Source organism: Tachypleus tridentatus, chromosome 4 (genome assembly GCF_004210375.1).
Source record: "Tachypleus tridentatus isolate NWPU-2018 chromosome 4, ASM421037v1, whole genome shotgun sequence".
In the NCBI taxonomy this organism is placed as follows: Eukaryota; Metazoa; Arthropoda; class Merostomata; order Xiphosura; family Limulidae; genus Tachypleus; species Tachypleus tridentatus.
The window spans coordinates 26711289-26729826 of record NC_134828.1 but is presented as its reverse complement, the minus strand read 5'-3'; the positions used below and the strand labels follow the sequence as shown (position 1 = coordinate 26729826).

Below are 18538 nucleotides of genomic sequence, written 5' to 3'. Positions count from 1 at the left end.
GAAATTAGTGAGAAACTTTACAGTGAGATTAAGAGTTTCGTTATTAATGAAGTCATAATTATGGTTGATTTTAATTTCAGGCATATTGACTGGGAAATTCTAGAGTCAAATCACGAGGGAGAATGGTATTGGAAAAACTGATAAGGATGGCCTTCTTGACCAATTAGTTAAGGAACCTACTAGAAACAATGCTATTTTTAGATTTATTATAATATAGAAATGATTTCGAGGGTGAAACTTGTGGAACATCTGCATGTAAACAATCATTGCTTTATTGGGTTCAGTGCTTTGAGCATATGGATAAAAGGAATAATAATATTTTGGTAACAAATTTCAAAACTATTTTGAAGGGATATGACAAGAACTGTATGTGAATTGGGTAGCAGAGTTTATTTGGAGGCACTGATCAAATGTGGAAATGTTTAAATATTCAAGGTAAATATATTCTTTATAGAAAGTAAAGGGTAGCTCTGAGTAAAAATCCTGGTCAATTCACAAAGAGTGTGCAAATGATAGAATTAAAGAAAAGTGTGATAACTTTAAGAAATTTAAACTGACTGATATGACATGAGATTTATAAGATTATAAATGACCAAAGTTTATTCAAATGGGATATTAGGGCATTATTAAGGATGTATGAAAAAGGCTGGCTGAAACTGTGGAAATTAACATTAAGGATTTGTTTAAGTATGTTAAGGAGACACAAAATATTAAGATTGCGATAAGATCCTCAAGGGACGATGAAGGAATTCTCAAATCTGATAATTATGAGTTTGCTGGGATATTGAAATTTTGCTCTTTTCTTCAGTTTTTACTAACGAAGATTTAAGCAGGATTTCCACATCTTGAATAGTTAACAGATAGAAACAAGATAATGGCATTAATTCTAAGCTTGTTATATAAAATTGTAAAGTTTACAAAACAATATGGCACTTGGCTAAATAATATTTACCAAATAGTTTTGAAGCAGGTTAAGGATTGGATATGTGAGCCACTTGCTACTACTTTTTGTCAATCCTTGAATAGAATAAGTACCAATAGATTGAAAATCAGCTAATGTTACTCCTATTTTTAAAGAACGTGATAGGAAGTGTCCCAGTAATTATAGACCTATTTGTTTTACATCAATTGTGGGAAACGTTTTGGAAAGTCTGGTAAAAGATGCTTTGCAAAGTATTTAACAGAGTTTAGAACTTTGTTGGATAGTCAACATGATTTCACTAAGAGAAAATCTTTTCTTACAGATCTGTTGACAGTCTTTGAAAATATTACTGCTTATGCAGATGAAGGTATGGGTGTAGATTTGGTGTATCTGGATTTTCAGAAAGCATTTAAAAAGGTGCAGCATAAAAGACTTGTAAAAATCTATATCTGTTGATGTAGGGGTTAAGTTAGTAAATTATATGGAAGAATGGCTGGATGGAAGAAAGCAGAGGATTCTTAGAAATGCAGCTCAGTCAACCTGGATTAATGTTACAAATGGGGTACTCCAGGGCTCAGTCTTAGGACCTTTGCTCTTTTTTATTTAAATGAGTGACACAGATAAAGGAATAGTCAATAAATTACTCAAATTTGCAGATTGATATTAAGGTATTGGGTGTTGCTAGTGGTAAAGAGGATGCTGGTGATTTACAAAAGGATTTAGATCATTTAATGAGTTGGACAAATAAATGGCAGTTGGGTTTTAATTGTAATAAATGCATGGTAAGGCATATGAATTATCCTGATTTGAATTATAAGTATAATTCAGATGACAGTAACCATAACAGTGTCATGAAAGAAATGGATCTTTGTGTAATAGTTGATCAAACTCTTAAGCCATCCAAGCAGCATACTTTTGCTAGAAGTAAGACAAATAGAATTTTAGGTTGTATATATATATAGAAATATTTAATACAAGTTTAAAGGGGTTATAATAGTGACATTATATATGTCATTGGTTATGTCACATTTGAATAATTGTGCTCAGTCTTGGGCTCCTTACCTTAGAGAGGATATTGAACTGTTTTAAAGGGTTCTAAGTGTGTTACTAAAATGGTGCCTTGGATAGAGGGGTTGTCATATGAGGAGAGATTGAATCTCTGAAATTTTCTCTTGAAAATAGAAGAGTGAGAAGAGATTTGATTGAAGTGATTAAGATTATATGGGTAATTAATAATGTTGATATATCATCTTTTATCACACTTAACTATGAGAATAGTAGGGTTAGGAGACATATATAAATTTTGTCAGGGAAGGAGTAATCTTTTGCCGAGACAGCTTCATTTTTCTACTAGTTGGCCTTTGGAATGGATTGTCTCTGAATATTGTGGATGTATTAAATTACTGTTAATTTAAAAGGAAAATTGATAAGTATATAGATGATAAAATTAAAAGTTTTAAAGTTTTTTTTTTATTAGTAGTTTTAGTTTAGAACTTTAGAGGATGTGACAACTAAGACTGACCAATAAATGCCATATTGTCCCAAACCTTGAGTGAATAATCCAACACTGAAGCAGTTTATGTAGGGTATGAAATTTTGAGTGAGTAATACAACAGTAAATCATTTTTTACTTGTGATTATTAAAATAAAACTTGTGTTTTGACTTCCAGAGCAAATTTTATCACTGTATTAAAACATAATACAGATTAAGTAGTTTCTTTTGAAATTAAAACATTTAATTGCTGCAGATTTTGTTTGTGTTCTTGAGAACCGTATAAAACAGTTTGGAATGCTATTCTTGTTTGTGAAGAACTGTATAAAACAGTTTGGTAATAGTGATCCAGTTTGTATAAATTAATTTATTTTTGTGTTCTTTCAGCCCTTCCTCCTCCTCCTTCAGATGTTCGAATATCTGATGTCACTGCTACTTCTGTGAGGTTATCCTGGTCCTATAATACGGGTGCTGAAAATGTTCGGTACTATGTTGTCCAGTACAAACCAAAAAAAACGAACCAAGATTACAGTGAAATTAGTGGCATTAATTCTAAGTTTTATACAATTCAGGACTTGTCTCCCTACACAGAATATGAGTTCTTTGTTATTGCAGCAAACGACATAGGTCGTAGCTCTCCTAGTACTCCCGCTATAGCAACCACAGGAGAAACAGGTATGTGAAACACTCTGTGATTTAGTTCTTTTTAGTTATTTCTGTGCTAACATCTCTTCTTACTTCTTGTATTGATGCAATTATATATTCAGAATGTGAAGTATTTTTAAAAGAGAATATATTAATACATTAAACACAGTTTTCAATACTTTAGAAAAACATTTGATACTTTGTTAGGATGGTAACTTTCCTCATCCTTTGTAAACAGTAATTTTCACAGTTCAGCTTTAACTCTTTATTGATAAAGAACATTTGTTGTGCCCAGTTTATTATTATATGCACAATAATAATAATAATACAAGTGTTATAATATTTCATTACGTATTTGAAAGTTGAAACTGGCATTAGAGAAGTCTGAATGGTGGAACACCCTTTCTTAACAGTAGTGTTATATTTCAATATATATTGTATATTCTCTTAATTGAAACCATGAAACTGGAATTAAACCCAAAATTGTTATCTGTTGGTTGCAGGATAGTTTATTATAAGATTTTTTTACTGTCAGACTTTCATTATTGTTATTACCAGTTATACTCTCCTACTAGAAAGCTTACTCTAACCTTGACTTAGTTAAAACCTTTCCCACAGAAATACATGAAGTAAAAATATTCTACATTAAGACACATTTACTTATCATTGTCACTTTTGTGACACCAACTCTTTCAGAAAAGACTTTAAACCCACCTTAAAGTGTATTTCTGTGATTGTTGACATATTTTATATTAGTGAACCTTCATACATTTAATTTTTCAACACAGCAAACCTTCATATACTGCACACTTTCCTATATGACAAATCTTGAACAGTGGACTAACTTTCTTACGTGTACACAACAACTCTTCCTGTATGTCAGATAAACTTTCGTCTACATACACAGTAAACCTTCCTGCACAGTAGACTAACCTTCTTTTCTACAAGTAATAAAAAATTGCAAAATTATGCATGGTGTGGAATGGTAATGCCAAAAATTATGTAAACAAGGAAGAAATTAATATGTAATACCATAAAAAATCACTGCATAAGAAGCTAAATCTTTCAAAAAAAACTTATCTACAACTAAGTGTGAAGTGTTGTCAGATACATGAATAAAAACAATTAAAATGAATAATGCTGTACAGTTTTATAGTATCTAATAATCATAAGCTTGTAAGATTTTTTAGTACTTACTCTGTTGTTCCAAATAATCATATTTATATGACTAATAATTTTTGAAAAATTTTCCACCTTGCACAACACTTGTTTGAGTCTGCACAGTTATTTTGTCAGTCACCTTTACCAAAAAACACAAAATTTAGTTTCATACTATGATTTGACCTTTACAATCAGTAAATGTGAAGCCTGAACGTGAAAGTACAGGCTACTTGTAGGAAGTTTTGTGTGGTTTCTGTATTCTTAACCTTCCTAACCCTACATCATAGTTCATTTTTGCAAATTGTTTTGCTACTTATTTCCACTCTTTTTATGCTTTTAAACAATTTCATTGAAGCAGATTGATAAGTGAACATTTATTTGAGTTTTATAATTCAGTGGTATATATATATATATATATATATATATATATATATATAGTTTAGTTCATAACAGTTTTGACAGTTTCTTTCATTTTGGATTACATTTGAGATTGGTGAAGCTGGAATGGTTCCTCCAATATACTATAAGCATCCCAGAGCACTTGAACAACATTATAGGGATATTTACAGAATCCACACCTTCCAACTTACACTAGGGTCATGTCACTTAATAGAAAGAACATCATACAGTTTCCAGATCTTGAATCTTGATACCATGCATACACATACAGCTGCCAAGCTCAGCCCCACTGAAAATTTGAAGAAATGAAGACCTCCATATGATGTTTTATTTTGATAATTAAGAAACTATTGTTTATAAACTCGTACATTAATAAAATATACAAAATTCTGTAAATTACATAAATACCTAATTTTCTTGACATTTTGACTATTAATTTAGATTATTATTTATCTATTTATTTTTACAGAAATTGTTTTGAAAGATATCATGTTTGTGCAGTTAAAAATCAACTAGTTATTACATAAGAAAATTTTGTGTTGCCATCTAGCATTTTTATTTGTAAATGTGGAAATAATACATCCTTCTAAATAGTGGTTTTTCCTTTTTGATTATTTTCTTTCACAAAAATGTGTAGTTGACCAGCAGAGTAATATTACCGTTACATAAGCTGTCAAACACTTGGTAATGGTAGGAGGGTTGCTCAGATAAGGGTATAATCAGATTTAACAGTAAGTTTTGTGCTTCATGGGTTAATAAATTGAATATGTTGGTGAATTTTTTTCTGAGCATATCCCTACATCCTAATCATACTGAGCTTAGTGATACATGGTTAATTTTACTGTACAGCAGATGGCCAAGTGATTAGGATGCTTGACTCGTGATCTGGGGGTTACAGGTTCAAATCCTCGTCACACCAAACATGCATGCCTTTTCAGCCATGGGGGCATTATAATATTACAGTCAATCCCACTATTCATTTGTAAAAGAGTAGCCCAAGAGTGAGTGTTGATGATGAGCTGACTTCCCTCTAGTTTAGTCAGGGAAGGTTAGCACAAATAGTCCTTGTGATGAGCTGACTTCCCTCTCTAGTTTAGTTAGGGAAGGTTAGCACAAATAGTCCTTGTGATGAGCTGCCTTCCCTCTAGTTTAGTTAGGGAAGGTTAGCACAAATAGTCCTTGTGATGAGCTGCCTTCCCTCTAGTTTAGTCAGGGAAGGTTAGCACAAATAGTCCTTGTGATGAGCTGCCTTCCCTCTAGTTTAGTTAGGGAAGGTTAGCACAAATAGTCCTTGTGATGAGCTGCCTTCCCTCTAGTTTAGTTAGGGAAGGTTAGCACAAATAGTCCTTGTGATGAGCTGCCTTCCCTCTAGTTTAGTTAGGGAAGGTTAGCACAAATAGTCCTTGTGATGAGCTGCCTTCCCTCTAGTTTAGTTAGGGAAGGTTAGCACAAATAGTCCTTGTGTACCTTTGTGTGAAATTAAAAAAATAACTTTCTCATATACTTGGTAAACCTTCCTGCATAGCTGACTAATCTTCTTATGTGTACACACAGTAACCTTTCCTTTACAGTAGACTAACCTCCTTACATATACACACTAACCTGCCTGTACAGCATGTTAATCTTCTTATGTATATATATATATATATACAGTAAAGCTTCCTGTTAAGCAGCCTGACACTCCTATATGTACACATTAACTTGTATGCACAGCAAAAGAGCCTTTAAGAGACATTAAATCTTCTTGTATAGCAAAATAACTTTTTTTTTTTTTACAAACAATACATCTTCCTGTGTACCAAATGACTAAATTTCTTATAGTTCTATGGAGTAAACATTTCTGTGCAGCAGACTAACCTTCTTTTATGTGTAGAAATGTAGTAGAAACAGGTAATATTAATTTTTGGTTTAATTATGATTTTTGTGTTTGTATTTATTGCTTAATTTGTACTGTAGCCTAGTTAATGTTTCACAAATAACACCTACAAATGATACTGATTCATAAATACATTTCTTCTCATGTTTCATTTGGGTGTTTGATCTGTTGTCTTGTTGTTCTTTTGTGTGTATTTTCTTTGCTGGTTTGTTGTTTTCTTGATTGTGTGAATAGTTATACTTAGATGGTGCTCATTTTGTGTTTTGAAACATTCTCCAATGTTTTGAACTACATATTTCAAACTTTCATTGGTCCATTGTCTCAGTGCTGTTATTATACATCCTGTTAATGTTCTCATTTCTGTATTTTTTATCACAAGTGGAAAACAAGTTTATATAAGTATTAAACCTGTTCAGAAACATTTTATAACATTAAAATTATATACAGTCAGAGAAATTAACTAGAAGTTCTTGAAAATATGTTATTTCATCACAGGAGTAATGGTAGTTTGAATTCTCTCTTCTTTTTTTTCCAGATCATTTTACAAACTGACATGCTTGTTCAGAGTTGTCTTAGATTCATTTGAGTACTGTAAATAACACAGAATATTCTATTAACCCTCATTATGGTTTTATCTATTTGAATTAGCTTTGTTCTAAGCCTCTTGACACAAGGTGAGGAGCAGTCACTGATTCTTTTTGTTGTTCCTCTAAATTAGAATTATTACTTCTCACTTACTTTTAGTGTTTTTTATCATTAATTATAGGGTTGAACACAACCCACTGACTAGTTTGTTAGACTGTGAATCTGAGGTTCTGTGATTTCCACCCTATTACCATCAGTAACAATAATACTCTGCACTTGGTGCATTATAAGAGTGAATTTTAAATACAACTCTTTCAGTTAGAGCATTCCATGAGCTTTGAGTGGATGGTTTTGATTAAGTATGTTTCTTCTAGTCTGTCACTTCAATATGTCAGAAAGCCCTCATGTAGTGGTTTAATGAAATTCAATAAATGAATTATTGCATCTTACTGACTCCCAGCAATGTAGTTTTAACATTGCTGCATTTTACTGACTCCCAGCAATGTAGTTTTAACATTGCTGCATCTTACTGACTCCCAGCAATGTAGCTTTAACATTGTTGCATCTTACCCCCTTTGTTGTAGTTCTTAACATTTTTTATATCTCACTGTCTTTCAATATTGTGATTTTTACTATTAATACATTTCGCTCCCTTCTAATAATGTGGATTTTAGCATTATTACATCTCACCCACTGTAATATTTTAATTTTGAGCATTATTGTATCTTAATCATTTCCAGTTATGTAGTTTGTAACATTATTATATCTCACTTACTTTCAGTGTTGTAACATGATTACATCTTACTGACTTTTAATATTGTAACATTATTACATCTCGCTGACTTTCAATATTGTAACATTATTACATCTCGCTGACTTTCAATGTTGTAACATTATTACATCTCGCTGACTTTCAATATTGTAACATTATTACATCTCGCTGACTTTCAATGTTGTAACATTATTACATCTCGCTGACTTTCAATGTTGTAACATTATTACATCTCGCTGACTTTCAATGTTGTAACATTATTACATCTTACTGACTTAAGTGTTGTAACTTTTGGTGTTATTAGATCTCTCTCACTATCAGTAATGTAGGTTTAGCATTATTACATCTCACTCACTTTTAATAATTTGTTTTGTAGCACTATTACAATTATTCTCCATGTTGTTTGTAAACTTTTACATCTTGCTCACGTTGTCATGGTTTGTAGGATTATTACATGTCACTCACCTTGTCATGATTTGTAGCATTATCATGTCTTATTCACTTCCAGTAATGTGATTTTTAGTGTTATTAATTGATTATTTTTCTAACTTTTCAGTTCTTTCATTTTTCATTATTACGTAAAGTTAAATAATGTTGCATAATGAAGGTTCTTTAAATTATCTAACTGTTCCAGGTGGATTAGTGGTAACTATGCAAGCTTGTAGCACGAAAACACAAGTTACAATACTCTTGGTTGACACAACATGGATATCCCATTGTTTAGCTTTGTGCTTAATAACAAAAAAAAAAACCTCCCACATTTCATTACTTTGGGTGATAATCTGATATAGTATTTACAATTTTTTGTATCCCTTAACTTTATACAATAGAATATAAATATTGTGAAGCTTCTGAGTGCTTTGTTATAGTCCGTAACTCCATACTGTAGCATGAATGGTATGATATTTTTTAGTGTTTTGTTATAGTCCATAACTCTATACTGTAGTATGAATGGTATGATATTTTTTAGTGTTTTGTTCTAATCTATAACTCTATACTGTAGTATGAATGGTATGATATTTTTAGTGTTTTGTTTCTAGTCTATAACTCTATACTGTAGTATGAATGGTATGATATTTTTTAGTGTTTTGTTCTAGTCTATAACTCTATACTGTAGTATGAATGGTATGATATTTTTGAGTGTTTTGTTATAGTCCACAACTCTATACTGTAGTATGAATGGTATGATATTTTTGAGTGTTTTGTTATAGTCCACAACTCTATACTGTAGCATGAATGGTGTGATATTTTTGAGAGTTTTTTGTTCTAGTCATAACACTACACTGCATCATGAAAGGTATGATATTTTTTAGTGTTTTGTTCTAGTCTATAACTCTATACTGTAGTATGAATGGTATGATATTTTTGAGTGTTTTGTTCTAATCTATAACTATACTGTAGTATGAATGGTATGATATTTTTTAGTGTTTTGTTTTAATCTATAACTCTATACTGTAGTATGAATGGTATGATATTTTTTAGTGTTTTGTTCTAGTCTATAACTCTATACTGTAGTATGAATGGTATGATATTTTTTAGTGTTTTGTTCTAGTCTATAACTCTATACTGTAGTACGAATGGTATGATATTTTTGAGTGTTTTGTTATAGTCCACAACTCTATACTGTAGTATGAATGGTGTGATTTTTTGAGTGTTTTGTCATAGTTCCATAGTGTTTTACTCTAACATGAATACTGTGATGTTTCTTTAGTAATTTAAAAAAAAGGTAAATTATTCCTTCTGTTTCTTACTGTAATATTATGCTAGGCATTAACATGATTTGTATTAGCTTTTGCTTTCTAATAAAATTCCACACATCTGTGTAATTTGTGTACACCTTTACCTTCTGTACAGGTTTGATTCATCTAAAAATATTTTACTTTAACATCTAACTTAATCATTATAGATTTTTTAAATCAGTAATCAGAAAATATAGTACACAGAAATGTGTTTTTACTTCTCTGTCTCTGTTTATCTTCCTCTAGAGAACTCAATGGGAACCATCAGTAAGTGTAATAAATTATTACCTGTTCAGTGTATCTTGTAGCTGATGTGGTGCTGCTTGCTGTTTTCATTTCTGTTCACTGTATGTGCTTTATAGACTGTTGTTCTTATTTGTGTGATTGTATGTGTTGTTATAAATTGTTTTGATTGTCAATTTGTAGTTATTTTTCTAGTTCTTTTTGCATTATTTTAATGATGGTGAAATATTATTACTTGATATTCACAACTATTCTGTGTTATGACTCAATTTTACTAGTATTTTCATATGATAGTATCATATAAATATTCTCTAATGATTTTTTTTTATAGTTTGTATTTGATAATTATGTCACAAATAGCTGTAATGTAGTGTTTTCATTATCTTATAATGTTGCATCCTATTCTGTAGTGTTGTTCTCTTAGTGTCATTGTATAATGCCAAACAGTTTATCTGTAGTGTTACTCTATTAGTGTCATTGTATAATAATTTTGTATTTAACTTAGCGGTAGATTGTTTTTTATTATTATTCGTATCATCAAGTAATAATGTAATTTTGAAAATGGACTTTTTTCTTTTGCATGTAATTTTTGTTTGTATTTAGGCTTGCTGTAGAATGCAGTATGTTTTCCTTTTTTTTTGAAATTTAATTATTCATATGAATATTCATTATTTGTTTGTTTGATGTCATGTTAATTTGCATAAATCTTTACTAAGTAATTTTTTAAGATAGTACATAGTGATGTTAGCTAAATGTAAATAGTATTAGAATTCTGCAGCTTTAATGTGTCAGTTTCTTCAGTACTATTTCTCATATTTTAGTATTGGTTTACTAGAAATCTGTTACCAACAAGTTACATGAAATCACCAGTATGTTTGACATCATTCATAGTTGTAAATTACTGTTAATAATCAGTGTAATAGTTGAAATTGAATATTAAGATTAATAACCTTTGTAACAAACTGAAATATAGTGTAGGACTTGAATCTTGTTATGAAACATATTTTTAGTGTCACGTTAAAATGCATTAAAAATTTAAACAATTTTCATAAAATTATTTTTTTTTTTTTGGAAAAATAGGATGTACATAATATGTGCATAAAATTGCAAAAGAAATCTTGCTGTAAAGTATTGGTTTTTCAGTGTAATAAGGTAACTTTATTATGAATTGGTAATTAATTATTTATTTAGTACATAATAGTAGGGTACATGATTTTTGTTATAGATTTATTATGAAGAGAATGTTGAGCTTTAGATTTTATGAAATGTCAGAACATTTATACATTGATTCACATCATTAATCATCTTTCCTGTTATAAAAGAACCTGGTAGTGCTCCACGAAATGTAACAGCACGACCACTCAGTTCAAGTACCATCGTCATACAGTGGGATCCTCCTAAAAAACCAAATGGTCAAGTGACTGTAAGTACTTACCGTTATCTTAGGTTTAATAAAACATGACATAACTACAGTTTCTAGAAGTACCTACCACATCTCTGTTATATTTGTATAATGACAAATAAAGGATGTAAGATGTACTGCATTGTAATAAAATATCATGTCACTGTCTTATTGTGTATGGTGTCTTATATCATATATAACTTAATAACATTTACCATGCATTAGCCTTCTTATGTAGTGTGACTTGTATTGTATCATACTAAGTTATCATGTATCAAAACTTCAATATATTGTGTACATCACAACATTGTCATATAACATGTCTTGTATCACACTAAGTTATCACATGTTACAGTCCTGTAGTGTAGCAGGAACTGCATCATAGTAAATTATTGCATGCCACAACTCTATATTGTAACATTTACATCATTGTACTAAACTACTACAGTGAGTAGTTTGATTTTAGGGATGCAATAAGTATTTTGTGATGTTTTATTGCTTAATCTTCCAGAGTTACAAAGTGTACTACACAACTAACCCTAAACTTCCAACAAATGCATGGAATACTCAAACTGTTGATCGGAATCAGCTGACCACAATCAGTGATATGACACCACACACAATCTACACCATCAGAGTACAGGCTTTCACCAGTAGAGGTCCAGGACCATTCTCAGCTCCAGTGCAAGTGAAGACACAGCAGGGAGGTAACTAGTTTATGTGAATGGCATATAAACTGATATATATGAAAAAACACTGAAATATCAGACTAATTTTTTATTATTAATTTTTTCTACTGTTTTTGTGATTTCAAAGGTCACTTTTTGGGAGAGTTTTACTGAAAATCTGTAACAGTAAACATATTTACAAATAATGCTTTTCAGCTAAACATAGATAATCTAAGTTAAATACATACACTTTACAAATGTAGAAAAACACAAGGTCCATGTATAAATTAAGCACCTTACAATTGTTCAATTAGTCAATATATTTTTCTTTTAAAATTAAAATCTTATTTTAATCATATTTTTCCTTATTATTATTATTATAGAAATACAATTTATTTATCCTATAATTTCTTTCTCCTACTTACTTTTTCTATTTTGTGAGTCTCAGTAACTATTTTCATGATTTTACAATTCATACTGGTTTATAATGTATGGCAACACCTTAAAATATTTATTACATTTTCATTATATCTATTTCTAGAAGTTACTTGTACATAATGTAAATTTGTATTTTTGATATGACATTTACTAAAAGCTTCAAGTTATTGATAGTTCCTTCAAACTGTTTATATTAACCCCAGATTCTTCTCAGTTTACAAAAATTAGTGGAAACTAGCTATGCTGTCCTCAAGTTTTAGAACTATACTAATTCTATGATCTCTCTGCATTTGAAAACTCTTTAAATATATTTGTGAGTCATGGTAATGCTAAACATATTTCTTATAACTCATTATCTTATAATGATAGACCAATATGTATGGAAATTTTCGTGTATGTAGTAAATTAAATAAAAAAATATTTCAAAACTTCAGTGCTTATTCTGTTATGTGATAAAGTGTTGTGATCTTACAGTACCTAGTCAGCCAAGTGACATGAAGGCTATTCCCACATCATCAACAACAGTAGAGTTGTCATGGAAACGTCCAAAATATTCTGGAGAAAATATCATAGGTTTTGAACTCTATTGGAATGATACCTTTTCCCACCAGCAATATCATCGTTCAATTCCCAACATAGAATCATACACACTTAGTGATCTGTATCCAGATACTGTCTACTATGTGTGGGTTGCAGCCAAATCAAAGAGGGGTGAAGGTGCTGCCACACCTCCCATTGCTGTTAGAACAGACCAGTATGGTATGTTGCTGTGTTTCTCTTTCTCTGTGTGAATGTGTGTATGTGTATGTCTGTGCATAGACCAAATGTCTTAATTTTCCAAAAAAATTATTATCTTCAACTGATAGATTCATAAATAGTTTGTAAATTTATAAAAGGCAAAATAATTTAATAAGCAAAGGATTTAGTTTTGTTTAGAAATTTTTTTATCAACGTGAGTAATAAATTTACAGGTTGTGTTAAGTTGGTATAAATTATTTTAACATACATGCATTTCTTTATTTACATGTGTATATTTTGTTCACAAGCTGATGATACTATTGGGTTGAGGTGACACTGGAAACAAAAAAAGGAGTATGTTTAATACACTTTTGGGTTGATTTAGGAAAGAAATTAAGGCCATGCTGTAAAGATAGTTAATTTATTAATTTCTATTATCTTTTTGTACACATAAACCAAAAAAAAAAAAACAAAGCATAAGAAAAGGTGAATCTTATAAAATTACTTCAAATGAATTTATGAAGGTTTAATAACTACATTAGTAATGTGTTTTAAGATTTAAAGTGTATACCAAACATGTACTACAGGTTTTCTCACTTCAAGATTTTTATTCTACTTAACCATCATTGATGTACTGACTTTTAACCTTACATTAACCCAGTTACTGCCCAACTCTGCAAGTTTCAGGCTTTTCTACATTTTGAAAGTCCAGAAAAGTAAGTGTTCAACTTCCCTGAAGTCACTGTCCTCGTAAAAGTCCATAGAAACCATTAGAAAATATCTAAATAGAAACATTTGAACCAAGCTAACAGTTTTAAGCTGGTACAATACCACATAAGTTATTTTCTCGCATTTCCAACATTAAATCCAATGGACTGTAATTCACTTATGTAATTAAATGGTTTGGTCAGTTGCCAACTGCTTGGCAAGCTCCTGTCCATCCATCCCTTGGCCTCTCACACCAGTAAGACAAAGCATGTTGTATTTTCCTAGCCTTGCCAAGGCTGCACTGCCTTTTTTCCCTTGCACCACTGATGATAGCTGAACTCTATTTATTCCTAATGAAATGACAGAGAAGGGTAAAAAATAGCTCCATAGGTTTTGAACAGGGGCAGTCATAGTTATTTTGGAGCCCTGGGCAGGATTTAGTAAATAGGGCCCCATAATGATAAGAAAGCTCGGAATTAGATTAAAATACTTAGCATCGGGAGCCCTTCCATGTGTGAGTTCCCAGGCAATAGCCTAGTTTATCCAATAGTTAAGACTGCCTAAGGTTTTGAACAAAGTTCAGTAATAGTAACAGTGTATTTTAACTCATTACCAGTTGGATTCATCATTAGCATCTTGCTCCTAAGACTGTACAGTCTACATGCATGACATATGGTAACTGTATTTGTGGTAGGTGGAGTTAATAAGTATGTGATGATGTTAGTTGATCATAATTAAATAAATATCAGTTTTAAATATTTGGTTACTTTCTTTTAAGTATTCAGATTTATTTAGTTCTTTTGGTAAATGCTTTCAGTATTCAGAGATAACTTTTAAGTTCCTTTTATGTAAATACATATATTATCAGAAGCTATGAAAAATTATTCCAGGAAAAGTGCTCCATAATGTTGAAGAATCACAAACACCAAGAAGTCTCTGGTTTTAACTACAGATAATAATTTTATCTTAATGTGTAGTCAATCACACACAAAGTGCATTTTTTCCCTTCTCTGTTGCTTTTTTGACCTTATCACAATCACTTAACCTTACCTTCTCTGTATTTTTACTCCCTGCTTCCATTATAAAGTTACCTTTACAGATTTCACAGTAATCTATATAGTAACAAACTTAAGTTTTGTTATTGTTTGGTTAAGTATTCTCAACTGATAGATCAGCATTAGTCAGTCTATTTATTTTTCTCTTTTTTTATCCTTCTTTTTTGTTGTTGTTAAATATAGATTTGTACATTATCTGTCTGGAAATTAGATGAAGTATAGTGTATAAGTGTTGAAGGAATCACTACGTGTGCAGAATTAATTGAAAGTTAGTCACTAGAAATTTAGAATAATCAATTTACAATGTGATTTATATTTCATGGATGTTTTTTTTATTATTCATTAAAAATGATCTGTTCAAGTTAGTTATAAACTGTTTTTTGTTTATGTAACTTTATCTCTTCCTTTTGAAATAAACATTGCTGAGAATCTTTATTGTCCAGGAAATACCATTCTGTTTATTTTGTGTTATGTTTTATTTATTTTTATGATTTATAAAATTTCCCATTTGCACATAACCGGCACTGTCCACCCTTACCTTCCCCATTCCTGCAGTGCCTGGCGCTCCTCCCCAAGATGTCCACGGCTATGCCTTAAACTCCCGATCCTTTCACATCACCTGGCAACCCCCTTCCCTGGACCAGCAGAATGGCAACATCACCTACTATAAACTCAAGTACTTGAAGGCCGACGAGGGTAATGATCCAAGCAAGGCCCGTCAGATCCAGACTGGCCCTGATGAACGTTCGTTTACCATTGATGGGCTGGAGAAGTGGACAAAGTATCTTGTATGGGTGCTGGCGGGCACTGTCATTGGTGACGGTCCTTCCTCCAAACCACTTAATATATGCACCGATGAAGATGGTAGGTAAAAAAAACAACTATTGTCTACATGTCACTATGTGACATCTTTGTTCCGCTCTGAACAGGAACATTCCACTGATCAGGCAGTGGTATGTACAAGTTTTCTTTGTTTTATTTCATAGCAAACACAATGTGAAAATATCTTGTGTTTCTTAAGGGGCATCATTTGAAATCTAAATTTTGTTTAAAAATACGTAACGAAAATACTTTTTTTTAAGTATATAAACTAAATCTCCACAGGTGCTTGTGTCTTAATTTAACTGCAAAGCACCTGTTGATAACTTAAATTAAAAAGACGAAAAAGATAAATAAGTAAATGATTAGTACAATGTAATATAGATAATATTTAGTTTAGTAAATGAGTTGTTTCATATGATTAGTAACAAATAAAAGTGTACAATAATCCTACATGTTGGACCCCTCAATGTTGAGTGTACAACGACCCTACATGTTGAACCCCTCACTGTTGAGTGTACAACGACCCTACGTGTTAAACCCCTCACTGTTGAGTGTACAACGACCCTACGTGTTGAACCCCTCACTGTTGAGTGTACAACGACCCTACATGTTGAACCCCTCACTGTTGAGTGTACAACGACCCTACATGTTGAACCCCTCACTGTTGAGTGTACAACGACCCTACATGTTGAACCCCTCACTGTTGAGTGTACAATGATCCTATGTGTTGAACCTCTCACTGTTGAGTGTACAATGATCCTACATGTTGAATCCCTCACTGTTGAGTGTACAACATCCTTGTAAATTCCAGCAAATCTGTGGACAGCTTTTCTTAGTATTTAACTTAATATTGCCTTATTCTGGGGACAGTCATTTATATTCAGTAAATTTGTGCTTTGACTTATTTTTTGTTCTTTCTAATAAGCCTGGTGCAGTCCAGAGCATCTGATATTTTAATGTTGTTGTATTTTTTTGTGTAGTTATACCTACCCTCATGGAATATGTGAAAGCTTTCCTTTAAAAGCAACACTGGATATAACACACTGAACCACTTCTACAGTGATTTTCTTCAAACACATTTACATTGTATACTTGTGTTGTTGCCTTTTCTGTATCATACGTTTTTGTTTTTTTTAATTATTTAATGCATATTTTGAAATAGGTGCTGTTTTGTAAGTAGTTTTAAGAATGCCAAAAAAATGATTTTTTAAATGATCTTAAAAAAAACTTTTGAATATTTATTTATTTTTTACTATTATTCTTTTAAAGACAATTTTCAGTAGCAAAAAAAAATGGTTAATAACATATGGTAAGTTTTAAATAAAAGCTTTGGACAAATATACAATAATGTAAAAATTAGACACCCACAAAAGGCACATGTATAGAAGTTCCAAACATTGAGTAAAGAAAATAAGAGTTTGCCTTTATTAGTGGTTCAAGATATTATCACACACAATACATAAGAATAGTAAATACATTGTACTAGTATTTTGTATGTGTATTATTTATTTTACATGTAGCCTAACCTATTCAAGCAAACACATGTATTCATTAATGAAATAGTCTGTAGACAGAATGGAAATAATGGATATTTAGTGCACAAACATTTTTTTATTCAAAATAAAATCATGCAGCTTTTTTTCAGAGTATTTAACTAGAATTTTAAATGTAAAATTAAGTATATTATATACTGTATTTAAAAGAACTTACCATTCTAGTTTTTTTCAACTAAAAGTTAATTATAAGAATGTTTTCCACTCTTACATTTTTCTTTGTCATCTGTTTAGTGTAACATACCTACCAAAACATGTAGTTAGATCATAAAGATGCACTGGAAAAGTATGACAATATTCTTATTAACAGTTATACGTTTTGGGAGCCGTAATACCCTGTACAAAATGTCCGAAAATGTCACAAAATATGTTTTGGTACATGCTGTTGTTCCCCTTCTGTGGTTGTCGTATGGCTTGTTGATTTTTGTATTCAAAGTTGTTTTCATGTTACATACTCAACTCTGTATATTACATGAGTTTAATGATTAAAAATATGTTTTCCTTCTTTAGAAGTTATTTCTTTCTGTTTACATGTAGTGGACATTTTGATTGTTAGTTTTATCTGTTATTAACTATGTTTTCTGTACCATCCTACATAATATATATTTATTTCCTGTTGTATGTCAATAGTTTTGGGTTATGAAGTAAAATTGCATCACAATCAAAGAAATATTAAGGCAGAATTAGGGAAAGATATAAATACCCACAAATGAAGATAAATTAATTTTTTGTTTCCAGTAACTAGATTTATGATCTTTAACTATTTCACACATTTTTTTGACATAGAAGATCTGTAGATCTACTACCATACTTTACAGACTTTTGATACCAGTTGTCTCACTTTTCACTAAAGACATCTGTTATCATTCTCATATACTTTGATATTTGGTGCCACTTATATCTTTCTAAGACTTATAATATCAACTTATGCTTTCATGTAGTTTATAAATTATTAAACATTTATACTCAAATGGATATTAATTATCATACTTGTATATAATTTTGATATTAGTTATACTTTTATGTACAGTTTGATATTGGTTAATATTTTTATATATGTGTGGAGACTTACAAAATGCCTCAGTTTTTTTAACAAACCGGTTGAATGTTGATTTGCAGTACAGTGCTACAAGTTACTTATTAATAAATCATTTGGTATATCAGTAAGTTAAAAAAAAAACAACTAAAAAGCTTAGCTTAGATAAGTCATGAAAACACTATGTAGTTTTATTAGTATTTTCTTTGTTTGCTTGTTAGGATTACATGTATAATGATCACTGAAACCACTTCTGTATTTAATTTTATCTTCACAGTAACTTA

The 18538-nt window shown here is 30.9% G+C and overlaps 1 protein-coding gene across 9 annotated transcripts in view; it reads left to right on the top strand.

Annotated features, from left to right (window-relative positions):
* LOC143248730 (tyrosine-protein phosphatase Lar-like) overlaps positions 1 to 18538 on the top strand; it is a 242986-nt gene that overhangs the window by 174468 nt on the left and 49980 nt on the right. For 6 of the 9 annotated variants that reach the window (XM_076497397.1, XM_076497396.1, XM_076497401.1 and 3 more), the window contains 6 exons: positions 2802 to 3089; positions 9838 to 9858; positions 11157 to 11257; positions 11748 to 11943; positions 12817 to 13101; positions 15399 to 15707. In XM_076497397.1, the coding sequence (XP_076353512.1) occupies positions 2802 to 3089; positions 9838 to 9858; positions 11157 to 11257; positions 11748 to 11943; positions 12817 to 13101; positions 15399 to 15707 (1200 nt within the window). The remainder of the gene's footprint in view (positions 1 to 2801; positions 3090 to 9837; positions 9859 to 11156; positions 11258 to 11747; positions 11944 to 12816; positions 13102 to 15398; positions 15708 to 18538) is intronic. The other 3 variants (XM_076497399.1, XM_076497403.1, XM_076497404.1) reach the window with 3 other exon arrangements.